The 19,343-nt window shown below is 40.2% G+C and overlaps 1 protein-coding gene across 2 annotated transcripts in view; it reads left to right on the top strand.

Moving 5' to 3' along the window:
• The window catches only part of RTKN2 (rhotekin 2), a 60,680-nt gene extending 41,729 nt beyond the window's left edge, over positions 1 to 18,951 (top strand). The window contains exons 10-13 of one of the 2 annotated variants that reach the window (XM_039481761.1): positions 1,622 to 1,696; positions 10,819 to 10,984; positions 13,737 to 13,844; positions 16,991 to 18,951. In XM_039481761.1, the coding sequence (XP_039337695.1) occupies positions 1,622 to 1,696; positions 10,819 to 10,984; positions 13,737 to 13,844; positions 16,991 to 17,556 (915 nt within the window). In that variant the 3' untranslated portion in view covers positions 17,557 to 18,951. The remainder of the gene's footprint in view (positions 1 to 1,621; positions 1,697 to 10,818; positions 10,985 to 13,736; positions 13,845 to 16,990) is intronic. The other variant, XM_039481762.1, reaches the window with a different exon arrangement.
• Positions 18,952 to 19,343: the final 392 nt, after the last annotated feature.

The raw sequence follows: 19,343 nt of genomic DNA on the forward strand, positions 1-19,343 counted from the left end.
ATGGTTTCAAGGCCCCGTGATGGAGTTTTCTCCATCCCATAATTCTATCTGCATCCCGTAATGCTTCACATCTCTTTTCAAAAGCCCCCCAAACCTGTGTGTCCGAAATCTATGTGAGAAGCATGGATCCTGCACAGATCTGCACTATTGTGACGAGCGTTACGAGCACAACATGCCTGATCCTGCAGTATTTGCAGAGCCTTTAGAGGAGCCGTGGGAAACGTGACAGTTCCTTAGAGGCTAGCTTGCTGTGGGACATAGAAACAATTCAAGGTTATTGTTGGCATTCACAGAGTAGTTGCAGGCCATGGAGCACTAGTTCTGGGCCCGAGAAACAAGCACTGACTGGTGGGATCGCATCGTTATGCAGGTATGGGATGATGAGTAGTGGTTGCAGAACTTGCGGATGTGCAAGGCCACATTCTTGGAATTGTGTGCAGAGCTCATCCCAGCTCTCCGGCACAGCGACACCAAAATGAGAGCTGCATTGATAGTGGAGAAGTGAGTGGCAATTGCTGTGTGGAAGTTTGCAATGCCAGATTGCTACTGGTTAGTCGGGAATCAATTTGGAGTTGGGAAATCCACTGTAGGGGTTGCTGTGATGCAAGTGTGCAGGGCCAGTAATCACATCTTGTTACAAAGTACTGTGACTCTGGGCAATGTGCAGGACATATTTGATGGTTTTGCAGCAAAGGGGTGTACATATTGCAGCGAGCTACAATAGATGGCACGCATATCCCTATTTTGGCACCAGACCACCTTGCCACCAAATACATCAACAAAAAGGGTTACTTTTCTATAGTATTGCAATCACTGGTGGATTACCAGGAACATTTTACCAACATCAACGCGGGATGGTCAGGGAAGATGCATTACACACACATCTTTAAGAACACAAACCTGTTCAGAATGCTGCAAGCAGGGACTTTCTTTCCAGATGAGAGGTTTACCATTGGGGATGTTGAAATGCCAATAGTGAATCTGGGACACCTAGCCTACCCCTTACTCCCATGGCTTATGAAGCTGTACACCAGACACCTCGACAGCAGCAAGAAGCACTTCAACTACAGGCTCAGCATGTGCAGAACGACAGTTGAATGTGTCTCTTTGCCATTTGAAAGGCCACTGGCACTGTCTAATGACCAGATTAGACCTCAGTGGAAAAAAAGTTCTAATGGTTATAGCTGCCTGCTGTGTGCTTCACAATATCTGTGAAGCAAAGGGGGAAACATTTCTGCTGGGGTGGAGGTGGAATGGCTGTCTGCTGATTTTGAGCAGCCAGATTCCAGGGCTATAAGAAGAGCTCAATGGGGAGCTATATGGCTTAGGGAGGCTTTGAAAGACATTTTTAATAGTGAGCCATAGTAATGTGTCTTGCTGTAGTGTGCTCTGCCTGGCATTGTTTTTCTGCACCCTGATATGAACCTTGTAATGAGTGCTGTGTGTGTGTAGTACTAAAACATTGCAAATGCACCTATTGCTATATCTGTGAATGATGTCAGCCCCACCCAGCATATGTTGTGAACAAATAAAGAGAGAGTCAGTTTCCATAGATACTTTTTATATTCTAAACTCATACAAATTGACATATCTATAACTGAATGAAATTTTATAAATACAGGGAAAAGAACCTTTGAAGTGTGGAAAGCAGTCATTTTCATTTCACAAACAAATACACCAACCGTGTCTCTTACAGGTCAGTGCATGTTCAGCTGTGATTGTCTGCACTCTCCAGTGCAGCAGCCCCTCCCTCCATGTGGAATGTGGAGGAGGGGGTGTAGGTAGGTCCCGGAATGCAGTTCTCTATGGGCTGCAAAGGGAAGCGAGCTTGGTTCTGTTGAGCCTGAAGGTTAACAAGAGTCTCCAGCATGTCTGTTTGCCCCTTGAGAAGTGCTAGCATCTCCTGCTGTACTTCTTTCCCTTTTTCTGTGCTTTTCTCCTCTCTGCACTATCCCTGTCCATTCTGTGGATGAGCACTGGGTTTGGAGGATCTCTTGGAACATGTCATCATGTGTCTTCTTCCTTAGCCTTATCTGACTGAGCCACTCCACTAGTGTGGATGGAGAGACCCTCAAGGTCACATTTCTAGCTGCAGAAGACACAATGCACAGAAGTACTATTGTGAGTGTATTCACAAGATAAACGGAAACTTGATATACTGAACTCACTCCCCTTGATCCATGCAAGTTACAAGCACTACATTCTCATTTCTCCTTGGGATTCATAGAGCACAGAAATAGTCCCAGCCATGGTGAGTATGGCTTGGGAGGGAGGGGGTGAGTTGGGACAATAAGAGCGGGGAGGGGTAGCTCACAGGCATGAATATATGCAGAGAGGGCAATTGAACTGAATACAGGCACAGTTTTCCACAGGTGGAGATGATTTTAGCTGATATCTCACTCCTGAGGGTAACAGAAACTGAAAGGGAACAGTTCTTGCAGACCAGGTTCGTATTCTTCTAGCCTGTGTGCTACAATGGTGCCTGGTGAAGTAATTACTGAGTGGTGTGGGAAAGTGTCTTACTGTGGTGGAAGAAATAAGGCAGCTCTCCCCAGAAACCTTCAGAAGAGGATTGCAAACTATCCCCCAGAAAGTTTCCTTGAGAGCTCTAGGAAGGATTCGTGGGACATCCCAGTGCACATAAACTTCTTCAAGGCCCCTTCTGCCTAACTGCACAGGGGAATGAGAAGCAGAAAGCAAATCTACGTCTATTGGTTATTTCACTACCTCTTCTAGCATGATTTAAAAAAGAGTAAATGAACAGATGTGTCCCTGCAATATCAAAGCAAACTGCATACTTCCCCTCTATCCGGCTCATCCATGCTGGACTGTAGGGACTGGCTTTACTGCTTTGGTGTCAAAAACATGTCCTGCCTCATGCCACTAGATCCCCCAGTCGCCTGTCCCCCATACTCTGCCTCCTCCTCCCTCATGCAACACCACCTCCCCACTGTTCATTCTGGGGCCTGTTACTACAGCTCCCCCAAAGTATCGTAGTGGTGGGGTTTCCACTGAGGTTGGCATGCAGCTCTTTGTGAAAGTGACATGTGTTCAGCTCCACACCAGAGCGACTTTAGCTTCCCTTGCCTTCTGGTACACCTGTCGCAGCACCTTGGCTTTCATGTGGCAGAGCTGTGGATCCCTCTTATAGCCCTTCTCCCCCGCACCTCGAGCGATCTGCTCGTACTTATTGACGTTTCTACTGCTGGATCAGAGCTGTGCCTGCATAGCCTCTTCTCCCCACAGAATCAGGAGATCCAACATCTCCTGTGTACTCCATGCAGAAGCGCCTCTGCAACATGGAGCCAGCATGGTCAGCTGGGCAGTTGCTAGGTGGGTTCTCCATCCCGAGCAAACAGGAAATGGAATTTCAAAAATTTGTGGGGCTTTAAAAGGAGAGGGGCGTGTACCTGGCCGCTGGGCAGCAGAGTTCAACATGGTGACCAGAGTGGTCATGGTGGGGCATTGTGGGATAGCTCCTGGATACCACTAAAGATTTAAGTAAATCAGGGTCTACACTGACACTCCAGTGACCTAAGTGCTACGCCTCTCGCAAAGGTGGACTTAAGTCAGCGTAGTCAGTGAGTTGCATTGGTGGGAGCAAAATTTTAGTGTAGACACTTACAGAGTTAAGTTGATGTACGCTGCCTTGCGTCAGCCTAGCTTGGTACTGTAGATCAGGCCTAAGCAACCCCTTGTAGCTGATCCAGGAGTGGCATGTAAGTTCTTAGCAATGGACATAGGCTCCTTCTGCTGTACTAGAGACGGGTCAAAGGGAAACTGTTTTCCTTCAGAAAAACTGATACACTATGACAGTTTTTAAGTTACACATGAGGTGTCATGCAAATCTGCAGGGTATGTAGGCAATGTTCTCTTAGACTTTTGTCACCAAATCTGTGGAATTTCTGCAATTTTATTTTAATTGTTCATTGTTACTTGGCCTTGCTCTTAATCATAATGAGGGTTATTCAGAAATATTTTAGCTTTTTAAAATAAACTCCTTTTGCTAATAATGATCCAAAATTTTATATAAAACCTATCTTAGCTTGCAAACTATGCAAAATGACTTCAGTACTTTAAAGATGGCATAATTTCTGCCATCATTTAAAGATGTATTTAAAATTAACAAGCATCTCTGTCTGAATAATCAAAGGCATAGTATATTTGCAGTTATTTCCACAGAAGGCCTTTCCAGTGAATGCTACAGTGAATCTGTGCTTTCACAGGATGTTTGTGGTACAATACTCATAAGTGCTGAAAGACTGCAGTCTAACACCTCATAGAGATGAAGAGTGACTTAACATTTTTTCAAGTATCAGAGGGGTAGCCGTGTTAGTCTGGATCTGTAAAAGCAACAAAGAATCCTGTGGCACCTTATAGACTAACAGACGTTTTGCAGCATGAGCTTTCGTGGGTGAATACCCACTTCTTCGGATGCAAGACTTGCATCCGAAGAAGTGGGTATTCACCCACGAAAGCTCATGCTGCAAAACGTCTGTTAGTCTATAAGGTGCCACAGGTTTCTTTGTTGCTTTAACATTTTTTGGTGCTGACCCGGTGGCAGATTCTGAGCACATCTACGGAAGCAAATTGAATGTGTTGGGAGATGGTGTTACAACGCAAGTTGGTCTTGACTCTGAAACCTTGTCCAGCTAGCATAAAACATGTTTTAAAAATGTTAACTTTAACCAGCACCAGCACATTACAACTTGCCCTGGCTACCTTGAGGGGGCCACTTAAGGATCTGGGGCAAAATCAGTACTTGGCCCTGCTAGTGAAGGCAGAGGGCTGGACTTGATGACTTTTCAGGGTCCTTTCCAGTTCTATGAGATAGGTCTCTCTCTCTATCTATCTATCTTAACAAAGCTGTTTCAAGCATTTGAGGTAAATGGTTTTTTTTTTTTTAAATCATGATACAGATTTAAACAATCTGACTAAAAGTCATTTACTCTTTCAATCAGGTTTAATTACATGGCTTCTCTAATGTCATAGTTCTACCACCCTCCAGTTGTTCATAATGCTATTCGGGGGAAAATATATTAATAGAATTTTTAACATTAAAAAAGCAGCAAAAATATTTTAGACTCTTTCAGGCCACCCTTATAGCTTTTCTTTGTAGATCACCATTTTAGTTTATAGCCTAGTTTTGTATTTCTTGCAAGTCAGATTTTTTTGTCTTTTAAAACTACAGAATTCTATTAAGGTGATTGTTCTCCCTGAAGTTATAAATACGCTTACAACCTAAAATCCATTTTCATGAAGTTTTGCCAGGAATTGGTCCACATGTTTGATGCAGATTCTCCTCAAAGATAATATGTATGCAATACATGAATCCATGGCCTTTTTTATGAAAATGTCAGACACTTATGATTGCTGTATATAAGCTGCTAGAGAGAATGAAGAAAAGGAATCTATCTTCAGTTAAATTAAAACCAAATAAATTCACAGTTCAAAACACATATGAGTGCCTTTCTACTTAAACTGTCTCCTGAAAATATTTTTTTAATGCTAATAGATGTATAGTGAGTTTTGTCCAGAAATGTCTTGGATATCAGATCCTTAAAGGCACAAAAATCAATCTAACAATACTCATTTTTACCTCCCCTCCCTGTTGTATGGAAATAGCAATTAAAAAAATAAGATTTAGAGAAAACTTTAAAGTTGACATTGAAGCTAAAATCTCCTCTAGTTGCTGCATGTGATCTCCTACCTTATCCTTTCAAAGACGGTTTATCTTTAAAATGAATGAACTTGACATAGCCTTACAAGAAACTAAATATTCACATCAACAGATCTATTCCCTTCCCCCTCTGAATCCAAACTTGAAGTAGCCCTTAACTTGAAAGTCATCACTTCAACTTCAAATTACTTCAGTGCAAACATTGTTGAGCAGGAATGTCTCAACACTTGCAAAACAGGCGTCATAGAACCTATTATGTTGCCAAATAAATGCCACTGAAGCACTTTATATTGCATAAGCAACTAGAGTGAGAAGCAATCTTTCCTTGTAACCAAGGAAGTTTGCCGGAGTCAAATCTGAGTAAGGACCTTTGGATTTACCCTTTAAAAATATTACTTGAAAATATGACAGTGTCTTCTTTTGACTTGACATAATTAACATATCCTTGGGGCCAGGCTTTTCAATTGTGCTAACTTGGACATGCTCATCATGAGTTGCTCATGCTCAAAGATGCCCACATTTTCATACTGTGTCCAGTACCAAGTCTGCTGGGGAGTTCTACCCAGGACTGTTGTCACAAAGGAAAATCTCTGGAAAATTAATTTTGTTGGAGCCTAATTCCTGGGAGCTATAGGCATAGGAGCACCTTCCAGTACCATAGCTCCGCAGCTTCACAGCAGCATCTCTGTCCTTCCAACCAGTTGGCAGGCCCTTTCTCTACTAGGTCTTACTAGGAGTCTGATCCATTCTTTCTTCTCTGTGGCTTTCCCCCTCCCCCCCCTTTCAGTTCAACATGCACATGAGGGGACCCTGCCATTGGCCTGATGAAAGCAGATTTGCCCAGTTCACTCCCTCACCTCATGCACACCAGCTCTGCTCCTTCTTTCCGCACTACTGATGGTTCAGACTCCGCCTGTTGGCAGGCCCAGCTCAACTGAGACTTCTAAAATGTAAAAGCCGGACCGATGGCATCAACTAACCCTGTTTCTCCTGATGGACCCTCTTCCCCAGTGCATCCTATGACTGCTCTCCTGCTGGTTCTCCACACCTGTCCTCACATTTTTCGTGATGTGCCTCCAGCCTATCGGCACAGCCTTGAACACATTCCTATTCTCCTCTTACCTAAAGGTATTTTCTATGACCTGGGGTTGTCATGTATCTCAGTGATGCTTTTATCCCAGGCCATCTCTTTGTACCACCTAAGTCTGTCCCCTGTGCAGGGCCAGCTCTAACTTTTTTGCTGCTGCAAGCGCACAAAAAAAAAAAAAAGGTGCCGCCCTGCTGTAACAATCCCCCCGCCCCAAGCGCCGCCCCGCCGTGCTGTAACAATCCCCCCTCCCCCGAATGCTGCCCTGCTGTAACAACCCCTCCCGAGCGCCGCCCTGCCGTGCTGTAACAACCCCTCCCGAGCACTGCCCCGCCGCGCCATAACAACTCCCCCAAGCCCGCCCCGCCGAAACAAACAAAAAAAAACCGAGCGCCACCCCACTGAACCAAAAAAACCCTCCAAAACCCCGAGTGCTGCCACACCACCTGAAGATTGGCCGCCCCTTACAAGGTGCCGCCCCAAGCACGTGCTTGGTCGGCTGGTGCCTGGAGTCCTGCCCCTTCTTTTTTGTCTACCTTTTATTCCTCCTGTCTGTTTCCCCCTTCATTTATTCTGAACTAGTCCTCACTGAGAGAGCGAGGGGGAAGGCTTGTGGAAGAAGAATGCAAAACCCTTCTGGCAAAGTTCATTCTCTTCAGTTATCAGAGAAAGGGTTATATTGATGGCAGGGTAGATTATTCAAGCCAGACTCCCTATCCAAATTGATGATGTGAGGGGTACCAATATGTTGTCACAAAAATAATGTGTTGAAAAGGACGTAACCTCTTAATTTTTCTTGACCCCTAAAGTGGACTAATATCTCTTACCTAATCAATAAAATCCCTGTGCCACATGTCACCACAGTTTGGGATCTTGGGAGTAACAAGCTTAAATCACCTTTGCGGGACTGATTCCTCTTCCACAGTCCTGATTGTGGCCATCTACCCTGTGGTTAGATCTACAGTCTTGCTACCTGGCTAATGGCCTTGGGTAAGCAGCAAAAAACCACATGAAAATACAGTGGGAATGCCAACATTAGTAAAATCCTTCCAAATCTCTGTTCTTTATGATAATCCAAGTGGTATCAATTCAGTTTTATGGTTGTTTGAAAGAATTTGTGGATTTGACCATGGGAAGCAGATCTCATATCCAGATCCCACATGATGGATCTTGCAACATAAATGTTCAAATTGTGTGGTTTCATAACTATGCTTCAGGGCCAATTGGTACTCCACTGAGGGCTGGCTTGTCATGTGGTGCTTATTCCTTCTCCTTGTTTCTGGCTGCTACATTGCTAAAAATACATCATGTGCTTTCCTAAAGTTCCTATTCTGCATAGGCATTTGCTGTAGTTGTCACATGGATATTATGTAATTACAAATGGGAGGGAGGGGAGATATCCATGGGCTGATCTGTAAAATGAGAGAGCATTGTTCTAAGTTTAATCATCATTCTCTGCCAACCTGAAACAAAACTAGGGGAAATTGTAGATTATTTTTGACATGACAGATAAAAACAGTGCACAAACAGACTCTCTTTTGATTTTAAAGCTATTTTTAGCTGTTTCTGGACTAAAACTTGAATAAAAATGAACTGTGTGTCATATATGATCAATTGTGTTTAATCTTAGAGTATACAAAGTTTCTAGATTATTTATTTAGCATTTGTCTTAACTTCAGAAAATTAGTTCTTATGTTTTGAAATGGACCTTCTGAGCTAACCTTCATTGTCCTTCAGTTTTTTCACAATTGACTTTGGAGAGGAGTGTCACTGTTCCTTTAATGGAAGGTCCTCCCCTTTATAACAACCCTTCACATATGGAAATTTCCTGGGAGGGGGTACTGCTGGGCAAAGGAAACTTGGTTTTGGGGCAGTAAGAAAGGGAAGTTCTAAGCTTTATCAGACAATGTCATGGAATTTCAGTTTCTCTTCCTTACATTTCTCCACCCTTTCAAGAATGCATCATGCATACTTAGAGCACAACCCTGTCCCCAACAGGAGCAATACCAACTCCTCAGGACTGCCTACATGAGAAACACTGAACTCAACCAGCATGATGGTCCTGGCCTTTACAAGGGCTGTAGCATAATTTGTTCAATAACTTTAACATTGTGAAAGGTAGGAACGCTATTGTATTATAACATGGTGCCTTATAGTACATTTTTGTATTTGTTTTTGGTGAAGATGTGCATGTAGTGTAATGTATCACTGGTAGGTAAACTGATCAGCTCATTACTCTAATGGCATCTTGTATCATTACCTAAATACTCAAGTGTGAGGTATAGATTGTTGCTTGAGACTTTATCTCCGTAGAATAACAGCATATGTGTGGAATAAACCTTGCAGCAAACATCATTTAATAAACTTGTATAGGGTATGCTTGAAATTCTTACCTGTCAAATGTTAATCTGTTTTTTATTTAATTTTTTGCAAGTATCTATGGTTACCTGAGTTAATGGGATGTTCAGCATTTATGGATGAATTACTTCATCTCCTAGTTTTAGACAGAAGAATTTAAATGAGCAAATCCATCAGATATGCTGCAAATAGCTGTGTTAGTATTTCAAATGGTTACCTCAGTAATGCATTTAAAAATCTGGGGAATGTTCTACAGAACAATCTTTATTTTTCAGACTATCAGCATTAGGATTATTCCCATAGGACAAAATATATAAATTAATTTCTATAGTTCTACATTTGAAATCTGTAACTGGTGTTCAACATTCATTTGAAATGGGTTGCAGGGAGGGGAGTTCAATCAGTTTGAAGTGAAAGAAGTTTAAAGGAGAAAGCAATGTCTCATTCCAGTGTAATCTGGATTTTTGCTTGTAAATGAAGTATGGTTATTGGCTATATTTTATTTCATTGAATGAGTGTGTGTACTGCAAAGCAGCATTGTTGTCAGTGTGTGTTAGAATATTTTACTCTGCACCTTACAAGATTTTTAGTCTCTTAAAATATTCTGGTGTTTTACATTAGAAAAAATACTTATGATGACCCAACCTCCATTTTTAATCAGATTGCAACAAGTGCTATTTTGCACTGTACTAAGATCATATCCGGGAACCCACATATGATTAAAATACCATTCGGTCCAGTCTAGATTTTGAAACTGTTTTAACCGTGCCCTGGAACAGTGCAAAACCTTGGGCTGAGTAGTGCTGCAGCATAGTTCAAGAACACTATTAAAACAGCAAAGTCCTTTCCATACTATTGGCTAGAACTTTGTTTTAGTTTATGCTAAGTATTTTAATAGGATCTTGCCAGAACTCACTAAATATGGCTGTTACATACTCAAATATTTCTTTTAAAGGAGCAAATGGATTTTTGGCATGAGGGCAAAATGTAAGACTTATAATACTCAGAAGTTTGAATTTTTGAATATTGGAAATTTTGTTCCGTTAAATCTGTGTGGGTAACTTTCTATAAATGTCCATTTCAACTTGGACTGGATCGTTTCCTTTTCCAAACTCCTGTAGCTATGGTATTTGACAAATGCCTTGATTTTCTGAAACTAAACTAAAATAGTGCCAGTTGAGAATGTACAACTGCAGCCAAAAGAAACGTCTTTCATTGTTGTTATCCAAAAACTAAATACCATCTATAGAAATATGACCAGAATAAGAATTGAGAAACACAATAACTTACTGTCTCTATTAAGTTATCAACTGGACTGTACTGAGGAAAGGTGAGCGGCAGCAGGATGAACTGTTTAAGGAACAAATAACTTATATGTATCCTTGGTATATCTCTTAACATATACTGCATCAACTCAGCTTTATTGTCTTATCTTTTATATTGGTTACCTTTTTTTTAATAATTATGTAAGAAATAAATTTGTATTGTCAGTTATTCTGTTTACCTTTTCATAAGTCCTCCCCCGCCCCAAAAAAACCCCAAAACCCAACAACCACCAAACAAACTAAACCTACGCTGGATAAATACCCTAATTTGTATCGGCCTGTGATATTAATGTTGAACTGAAGATTAATGATTGGGTGGAGCAATAACTGATTACCAGAGTCTCAATCTATTTTATTGTGACTCGTAGGAAACCAGAATCCGTGCTGTGGATAGGGGCACCGAGAAAAGAATTAATAACTTTACTGTTACCAGCCCTGTGGATGGAGAGGCTGTGACTCAACTTTTTGCAGCTGACAGCAGGGAAGAACTTCATAAGTGGATGGAAGCTTTCTGGCAGCATTTCTACGATCTTAGTAAGTATGCAGTTTTGGCAGCATGTCCTTTTAGTGGTGTAGCTATGTAACCTCAAAAGAAACGTTGAACAATCTGAACTGAAATTACATAATCTGTCATCTGTAATGAAGAGAACAAAAATGTTCTCCATGAACACAGTAGGTAGTGTGTTCTCTGCCACTGAAAAGTAGAGGTATTTTACTGAACCATAGTCAACTCCTCAGGGCTCTATGATTTTTAAATCATCCTATAAATGCCTATAAGCCCAGAAACATCCAGTCTGAATTTTCTCAGGAAATCAAAATAGACGTAGACTTCTTGTGTTTTCTGTGTGTATGTTTCGGAAGAGATTGGTCTGTTTAGCAGTTTAAATAGGTTATCTTTCATAGGCCTGCTGGAGTCTCACCATTCTTCCCTCATCTGTAGTAGTAAAATATAGTTACTTATTTTATAGAATCTTGACATCATTTGAGAAAAATAGAAACCTTTGGGTATGAAGCATTAGAGGGCACCTGAGGATGCTGAGCTGATGGTTGGCCTTTGAAATTTATTGAAAACTTGTTTTGGATCAAAATTTGATTAACTATTGCAGATAGAAAAGGTACATAATGACTTAGGCCAGGGGTCGGCAACCTTTCAGAAGTGGTGTGCCGAGTCTTCATTTATTCACTCTAATTTAAGGTTTCGCGTGCCAGTAATACCTTCTAAAAATGTTAAAATGTCTCTTTCTACAAGTCTATAATATATAACTAAACTGTTGTATGTAAAGTAAATAAGGTTTTTAAAATGTTTAATTTTAAATGAAACTTCTTAAATTAAAATACAGATCCCCCCGGACCAGTGGCCAGGACCCTGGCAGTGTGAGTGCCACTGAAAATCAGGTCGTGTGCTGCCTTCGGCACACGTGCCATAGGTTGCCTACCCCTGACTTAGACCCAACTATGTAGGATTATGGCACCCATGATTCAGCTTTTGCTCAGATAGCACTCTGGGTGAAGGAGTTGTCAGTCTTCTAGAACTAAGCAGTCAGGGATGATTTGACTCCAGTGGTACCTCCTCTGTTTTGGTACCCCTTCTGACCATAAGGTTTTATACCTGGCATTTCCCGCCCCCACCTCGCACATGACTGTTTGCTATGGGCTAATAAACAAAAAAGTAGGTGGGGCTTTACTGCTCAAGAGACAAATTAGATAATTGGTGCCTTGTTCCCTAGTCTTGTCTTTCCAGTGGTGAAATGTTTCAGTGTGCTCACTTTTAGATTTCTAGAGGAAGCTCACTCACTGACATTGGCTAAACTGTGTAACTTCACTGTTTTTACTCCAGATAAAATATATGCTCTCACTTGCCTTGTTAGTCTCTTTTAAGTAGTATATTGTGTTGCTTGTTTAAATTTAACTCCAAATATTAACAAAATGAAGTGTGCAGAGGGATTGGTTAATCTTAGGGCAGGTCTACACAAAAGTCAAGACACCTCCCCTGAGCAATGCAAGTTACAGTGACCTAAGCACTCCACACAGGTGCTATGTTAGTGGGAGACGATCTCCTGCTGATGTAACTTCCACCTCTCGTGGAGGTGAAATAATTATGCCGATGGAAGAGCGTTCTCCCATCAGCATAGAGCGTCTTCACCAGACGTGCTACAGTGGCACAGCTGCACCGATGCTGTAGTCTTCTAGTGTAAAACTGCCCATAGTCTTCCCACTATGACACCTTTAAATGTAGCAAGTTAAATGCATAAGTAGATAAAAAATAGATACCATTTGATGGACTAAGCTTAAAAAAAAAATTAGTTGGAGTCTGAAAATCATATTCTTCATCAGATCATGGGGAAACTAAGCCAGGTAGATACAAAGTATCGGTATTGAATTGGGAACCACACCAATAAAATCGAAGAACTGGGGTTTTGGAAATTGGGTATTGTTCTGTAGTTTGTATTTCTTCTTTTATAGCTCTGGCTTGATTACAATAAGATATTCTATCAATTAGAAAAACCACAGTGTAAAAACTAGAATATCCTCCTTATGTTAGATGGGGAGGGGTGAAAGGACTACTTTTTTCCCCCATTATAGATAACATTAGACTACCAGTGGATTTTCGGAGACAATTTCTTGTAGTATGGGAAAAACTAGGTCACTTGGCATTCAAATGCCTGTTGTTCCTTGGTGGTTCTAAAATTCTCTTAAAACTAACATGGTCAGAAAAGAAATGGGAGTGAGAGATTAGTTTGTAAAAAGCAATTTTACTGGCAGGGCCTATTTTCCTTAAGGTCAAAATCTATTAATAGAAACAGAGGTTTCCTTGGCTTTGGTTAACTGCTAAGATGCTTTTCGTGCTCTGATAGCCAAAAAAAATTATTAAAGTCAAAACTACCAAGTAAAACTATGGTATAACAGTAGGTTTGCTATATACTGGATTCTTATACTTCCAGATGAATAATTTGCATGAAGCTTCCTTGCTTTAAACACTTACCTTTTATCTGATATTTGAGGATTTTTGTGTGAATTATGGGGTTTTAGCCTTTCTGTCTGATAGTACTGCTGGGTTGATTAAATTGGAGCTCTTCGGTTAATATCTGTTTATAATCTTTGTGTTAAGGGTTAGGATGAAATTTCAGTTGAAAATACAGTATCTAGTGAGGACTGTTGCAACATTAAATATAGATACTGTCCAGATTTGCCTGTTATAGTAGTTCACAAATGCAACTTAATGATTTCAAACTCTTTAAAAGGTGGAGTGTTTAAGTTCTAATTGTTGTTCTCTATTCCCTCTCAGGCCAGTGGAAACATTGTTGTGAAGAATTTATGAAAATTGAGATTATGTCACCACGGAAACCACCTTTGTTCTTGACAAAAGAGGCAACCTCAGTCTACCATGATATGAGTAAGTGGGATTTGTCTTTTCAAGCTGCAGGGTAACAGAAACAATGTTGTCTCTATTCAAATAGCTTCTGCTGTTGGTGTTAAAATGCTGAATTTTTCAAAGGCAATTCAGATAATATAATGGAGCACCATAATTGCACACCAACGAGCTCATATTAAATATTTTTCTTAATAAGTGGACAAAAATATTGAACACATATTCATACCTTGAACAAAAAAAAATTCAATATGAACTTTAATTAAGGAGCCCTGAAAACATTTAGACAAAAAAGCTGTCACTAGAAATAAATACTTGCCATAGAAATAGTTCAAAATCCAGAGGATTAAAATGTAATTGTTTTAAATAGTCCAGACTACAGACCAATAATGCCTTTAACTAGTTGCATTCAATTATCTGTTTTTTCCAAGTTATGTAAGATCTACTTAGAACTTATTGTTTGGCTGCTGGCAACAACCTTGAAAAATAGACTTGTAAAAAAAATCTCTCTAAAATGTATTTGAGCTGTACCAATGTTCAGACATCAATTTTTGCATAGTGAAATACAATGCAGAGGGATTATTTTAATAAAATATGTTATATAAATAGTTTTTTATAGACTAGAAGTAGGCCACTCTATGGATCTGATGTGGTATTGGCTGAAAAACATTTTATAGGGATAAGTTTTAAATGTCTGATTGCCTGCTGCTTGATCTCCTGTCTGAATTGCAAAAATGCTCAAATTGACATGTGGGTCATTGAGTAATAATGCATCAGTGCATTAATTTAACAGTCTAAAAAGTCATATTTGAACTATGAATGCAGAGCAGAAAAACACTAAATCACATGAGACATATGAGGTTATATATTAAGTTTTGGAGCATGGTGCTGCAGATATTTAGAGACATCACTGAGGAATTTTAAGTGTTTCCTGACCAATTATGGCATTCATAAATAAATACAAATCCATCATCTAGATGCTAAATGCTAGAATTTGTTAAAGTTATTTATGTAGGATCTGTGTGTGATGGATTGTCACCCTGGGGTGCAGTCTGGGAGCCGTGAGAAACCTTTGTGCCCCTCTTACCGCTCAATTGTACTGGCCCTGCCCACACTGCTTCCTGGGTTGGGACACAGCCAGCTTCACCTAGGCCCTGTTATCACCCAACACAACAGCAGGTGGTGCTACACACCCAAACTGACCTACCTGAGAGTGCTTTACCTAAGCCACCCAAGTACAAACAGCAGACCCCAGCCACTTTCTCACCTCCCCAAGCACACACTGCTCCCCTCCCTGACCCTGGGAGTATAAACCCAAAATTATATCGTCTTGCACTGCACAGAGATCTGTACAATGTAAACTCACTAATATGTCTGCCCCTCCCTCAATGTGGAGAGGAATATGCACACTTGTGGTAACAAGGCTGAGATTTTTCCCCAGACACTTCACACAAAAGGCACACTGGTTTAGATTAAAATAGAAATGCATTTATTAACTACAAAAAGATAGATTTTATTTGATTATAAGTGATGGCAAACAGATCAAAGCAGATTACCTAGTAAATAAACAAAACTGCCAACTAAGCCTAAAATACTAGAAAGATAGGATATGAATTAGCAAATTCTCACCCTGGCTGATGATACAAGCGGGCTTGCAGATTCTTAAGGAACAAGCTGCATTTGCTTTGCAGCTTGGGATCCCTGACCCCATTCCAAGTACTTTTCTTTTGGAGCTTCTCTCAGACGTTGAGTTGTGGAGGAGTGAAGAACAACAGATGATGTCGCTCCCTGACTTACATAGCTTTAGCATATGGCTGGAACCCTTTTTGGCTCAAAAAGAGTTCCCAACCCAGTTTGTGGGAAAAATTCAGGCCCCCCAAATGGAGTCCAGAGTCTTGTGAGCTGGTCACATGCCCTTGCAGAGTCATAGCAGCCATTACTTACTTATTGGCTGAAACGTTCACAAGAAGGCTCACCGGGTGAGAGAGAAGCTTCTCCTAAGGCCTATTGTTCTTCCTAATTGGCAATTACCCTGAATGGGCTCTTCACAACCAGGTGAAGAAGGGAGGGATAGCTCAGTGGTTTGAGCATTGGCCTGCTAAACCCAGGGTTGTGAGTTCAATCCTTGAGGAGGTCACTTAGGGATCTGGGGCAAAAATTGGTCCTGCTAGTGAAGGCAGGGGGCTGGACTCAATGACCTTTCAAGGTCCCTTCCAGTTCTAGGAGATTGGTATATCTCCAATTATTACCTTAGGTATTTAGATGGAAGCATCTTGCCTAGAGAGTGTCACCCAGGCATGACTCCATGTGACATACAGATGCATAATCAATATTCATAACTTCAGATACAAAAATGATACATGTATACAAATAGGATAATATTCAGCAAATCATAACTTTTCCAATGACATCTTACATGCCCCGTCTTGTACAAAATGCATCATAATTATGCCATAATCATATCACTATGAATAATATGGGGTGCAGTGTCACATTGTGATATGTTTATGCTCTTATTGATGTTTTAGAGACAGAGGTAGCATAAGTGATACTGATCTACAAACAGGGAAATCAACAGACTATGCATATATTCTGGCTGATGCACTGTAAATTACATTACTGAGGGAGGAGGAATTGGACTGAGTTATCTTCAAGAATATCCTGAAGAAAAAACCTTGAGTGTAAAAGTGTCCTTTGGGGGGCGAGTGGGGGGGGGATAGCACAAGAATATTTAATAGTTTTGACTTTTGCACACTTACATATGTGAGATTTAGGTTTTTTTGCATTGATCTTTGTGCATAGATTCTGTACACCTTTGCCGAAATGAAATGTTTCAAGTAGTGTACAAGAACACTATTATAGCTAGATCTATTTCTAGTAATGCATTGCATTTTTTATTTTTGTGGAAAAATAAATAAAAATTAAACTATGACCACAGCCTACTAAGTACATGAGTCCCAGAAACCGTGAAAAGCTTCTAGACCTCTTTCTGTAAACATGATAATCCTTTTCCATTTCTAGACTGTTGTAGGTCTTAATGCTAGTCTAAGATTTGGGGAACATACTTTGCACAGTTTTGTATTCAATCAATTAATAACCACACTCAGGGCGAGTAAAATATTTAGGAACCATTTTAATCAGAGTTCATCTAATTTCTTCTAAAATTGTAGGTATTGATTCTCCAGTGAAACATGAAGGTTTAACAGATATCATACAAAGGAAAATTGAGGAGACTGATGGAGAGTTCCTGATTGGCCAGAAGAAGGAGTCTGTACCTTCTGTATGGGCCCCATTATTTGATGGTTCTCACCAGATGCTTGTCCAGAAAAATATTGTGTTTCCAGATGCAAATAGTGAGATAGTAAGTCCTAATGATGGCAAAGGAAAGAAAAGAAGAGCTCCACTTCCACCGTCTGATAAGCTACCATACAGCTCAAAAACTCAGATGAGCACAGATCAGTTGGACAAGGAAAACTTGTGGAAGAAGCCTACCATTGCACGTAGGACCTCTTCTTCTTTTGATGCCAAGTTATCTTCCATGATGCATCAGTTGCAGAGGCCCATTGCTGCTCCTCGCAAACTGGTTCCTTGCAGGAAAAGCAGCTCAATTGACAGTGAAAATCCTCTCTCTTCAGTTACTGAGACAGAGTCTGAAACCAAACCAGTGCCAGCTCCTAGACAGAAATCCATCAAAGAAATACTAGATCCTAGATCATGGTTGCAGTCACAGGTGTAACATTTAGTTTATAAAAGTGACCAACATATAAAGTTTACTAGTATTTGACATTTATCAGTGACCTGAGTCTTTGATAAGAACTGAGCCATTACAACTATTTTTAATGTATATAATTCTAAGCCCATATTTTGTATTGCAATCTCAGCTCTGCTTGTCACTGTCAAGATCTAAAGAATTTCTCTAGCAAAGTATAAAGGGTACTCTGTGTGTGTGTGTGTGTGTGTGTGTGTGTGTGTGTGTGTGTGTGTGTGTACGCACGCGTGCGTGCGTGCATGCACATGTTGTAGAAGGGAACATCTCCAAGTTGTTTAAACCTTTCTACTTCTCCACACTACATGCAGTATCGGAAATTTCGTGCTACCCTTAAAGCATGGTCACGCTCTAAAAGGTAATTCCAAGGTTTGTTTCAGTGTCTCCATATCAGATGTGCTCAATTTATAAATTAAGACTTTTTGAACAACTTTGCCAGCTCAGTCTGAGATCTATGAGATTTTTTTCTGGCCCGTACTGTCAGAATTGACCAAGTCTAATGCAGGTTATCTATTAATTCTGATAGCATTTGAGACAGAATAGAATGATCTCCTTCTAACTGTTGGTTTTGCAAGGCTAATGGAACTTTTTAAAAAATCTTAATACCTAAAAATTGATATATATGACTGATTACACACACAAAGCACATAAGATGTCAATTTTACAGTCACTTTTCTGACCATTATAAGGAACGAATTACTCCATATCAAAAGTCTGTAATACTGGCATCCCACCAGTTGGTGGTAGACAAACTTGAATGCAGAGCCTTATTACTAGTATAATTTTTTTTTTCCCCTCACTTTTTTTCTTTGACTTTGAGACCTAACATGTAGGTGAAATCATTTAGGTCAAACAACCCTGTTGGGTTTGTTCACCACTTTCATGGGAGCTGCAGATTACAGTGAGCAGAAGACTTTCTTGGGCTACTGCACGTGATCCTCAATGTATGGAGAGGCCTCATGCTACCATCTCTGGATTTCAGAGTACAGGTCACTACATTTCCTCCATGGAAACAACTGCATCACACAAGATGCAGACTTTCCTTTACACCAGAGCCTTATCCACAAGCAAAGGACTGCTTGCTAGTCAGCCATCAAGAACACTGGAATTCAGAACTGTGTTCTGAAAATCTTATCAGTAATTTTACATACAATTCACTAAAAATTTTTATATAGCAGCAAAGCCTTCAAAATAAGCCATTGGCTTTGAAATTCAAAGGCAAAGGATAGAAGTATTGTAGTAACATCAATCTAATATTCTACTGTCCCTGATGTATTCTGAATTGCTAGTGTGTGTTTAAAAATAAATAGTTTTAATCCTGGAAAGAATTTTGGAATAATAGTAAACTCAATTATTTAGAGATTTTTTTTTATTTCCAGACTCTTTCTTTACTGTTTCAGATGTTGCCTTCTTAGTTCATACAAAGATCAAAGTATTTTTAACTAATAAATGTTCAGTGCTAGATGCCTCATGGAGTTATAAAATAGCCTGGTTTATAACTGTTGTGAAATGTCTGTTGGTTGCCTTAATCAGGTTTTTTTAATCAGGTTTTTAAAATCTTGGTTTAGTTCTAAAGTGTAGCTCGCAGATCAGAAGTTTTAAAATTTCTCAGGCATGAGTTCTGTTTTTGTCCTCATGCATGAAGTGGAAGCTCTATGGTTGTAATCTTGTAAAAGGATTTACAAGCGGAACTCTTACTAACCTATTAGTTCATTAGAGTCCATGTATTCTGCATGAGAGTAAGGTTCCCACTTGCA

This window comes from Mauremys reevesii, linkage group 7 (genome assembly GCF_016161935.1).
Source record: "Mauremys reevesii isolate NIE-2019 linkage group 7, ASM1616193v1, whole genome shotgun sequence".
In the NCBI taxonomy this organism is placed as follows: domain Eukaryota; kingdom Metazoa; phylum Chordata; order Testudines; family Geoemydidae; genus Mauremys; species Mauremys reevesii.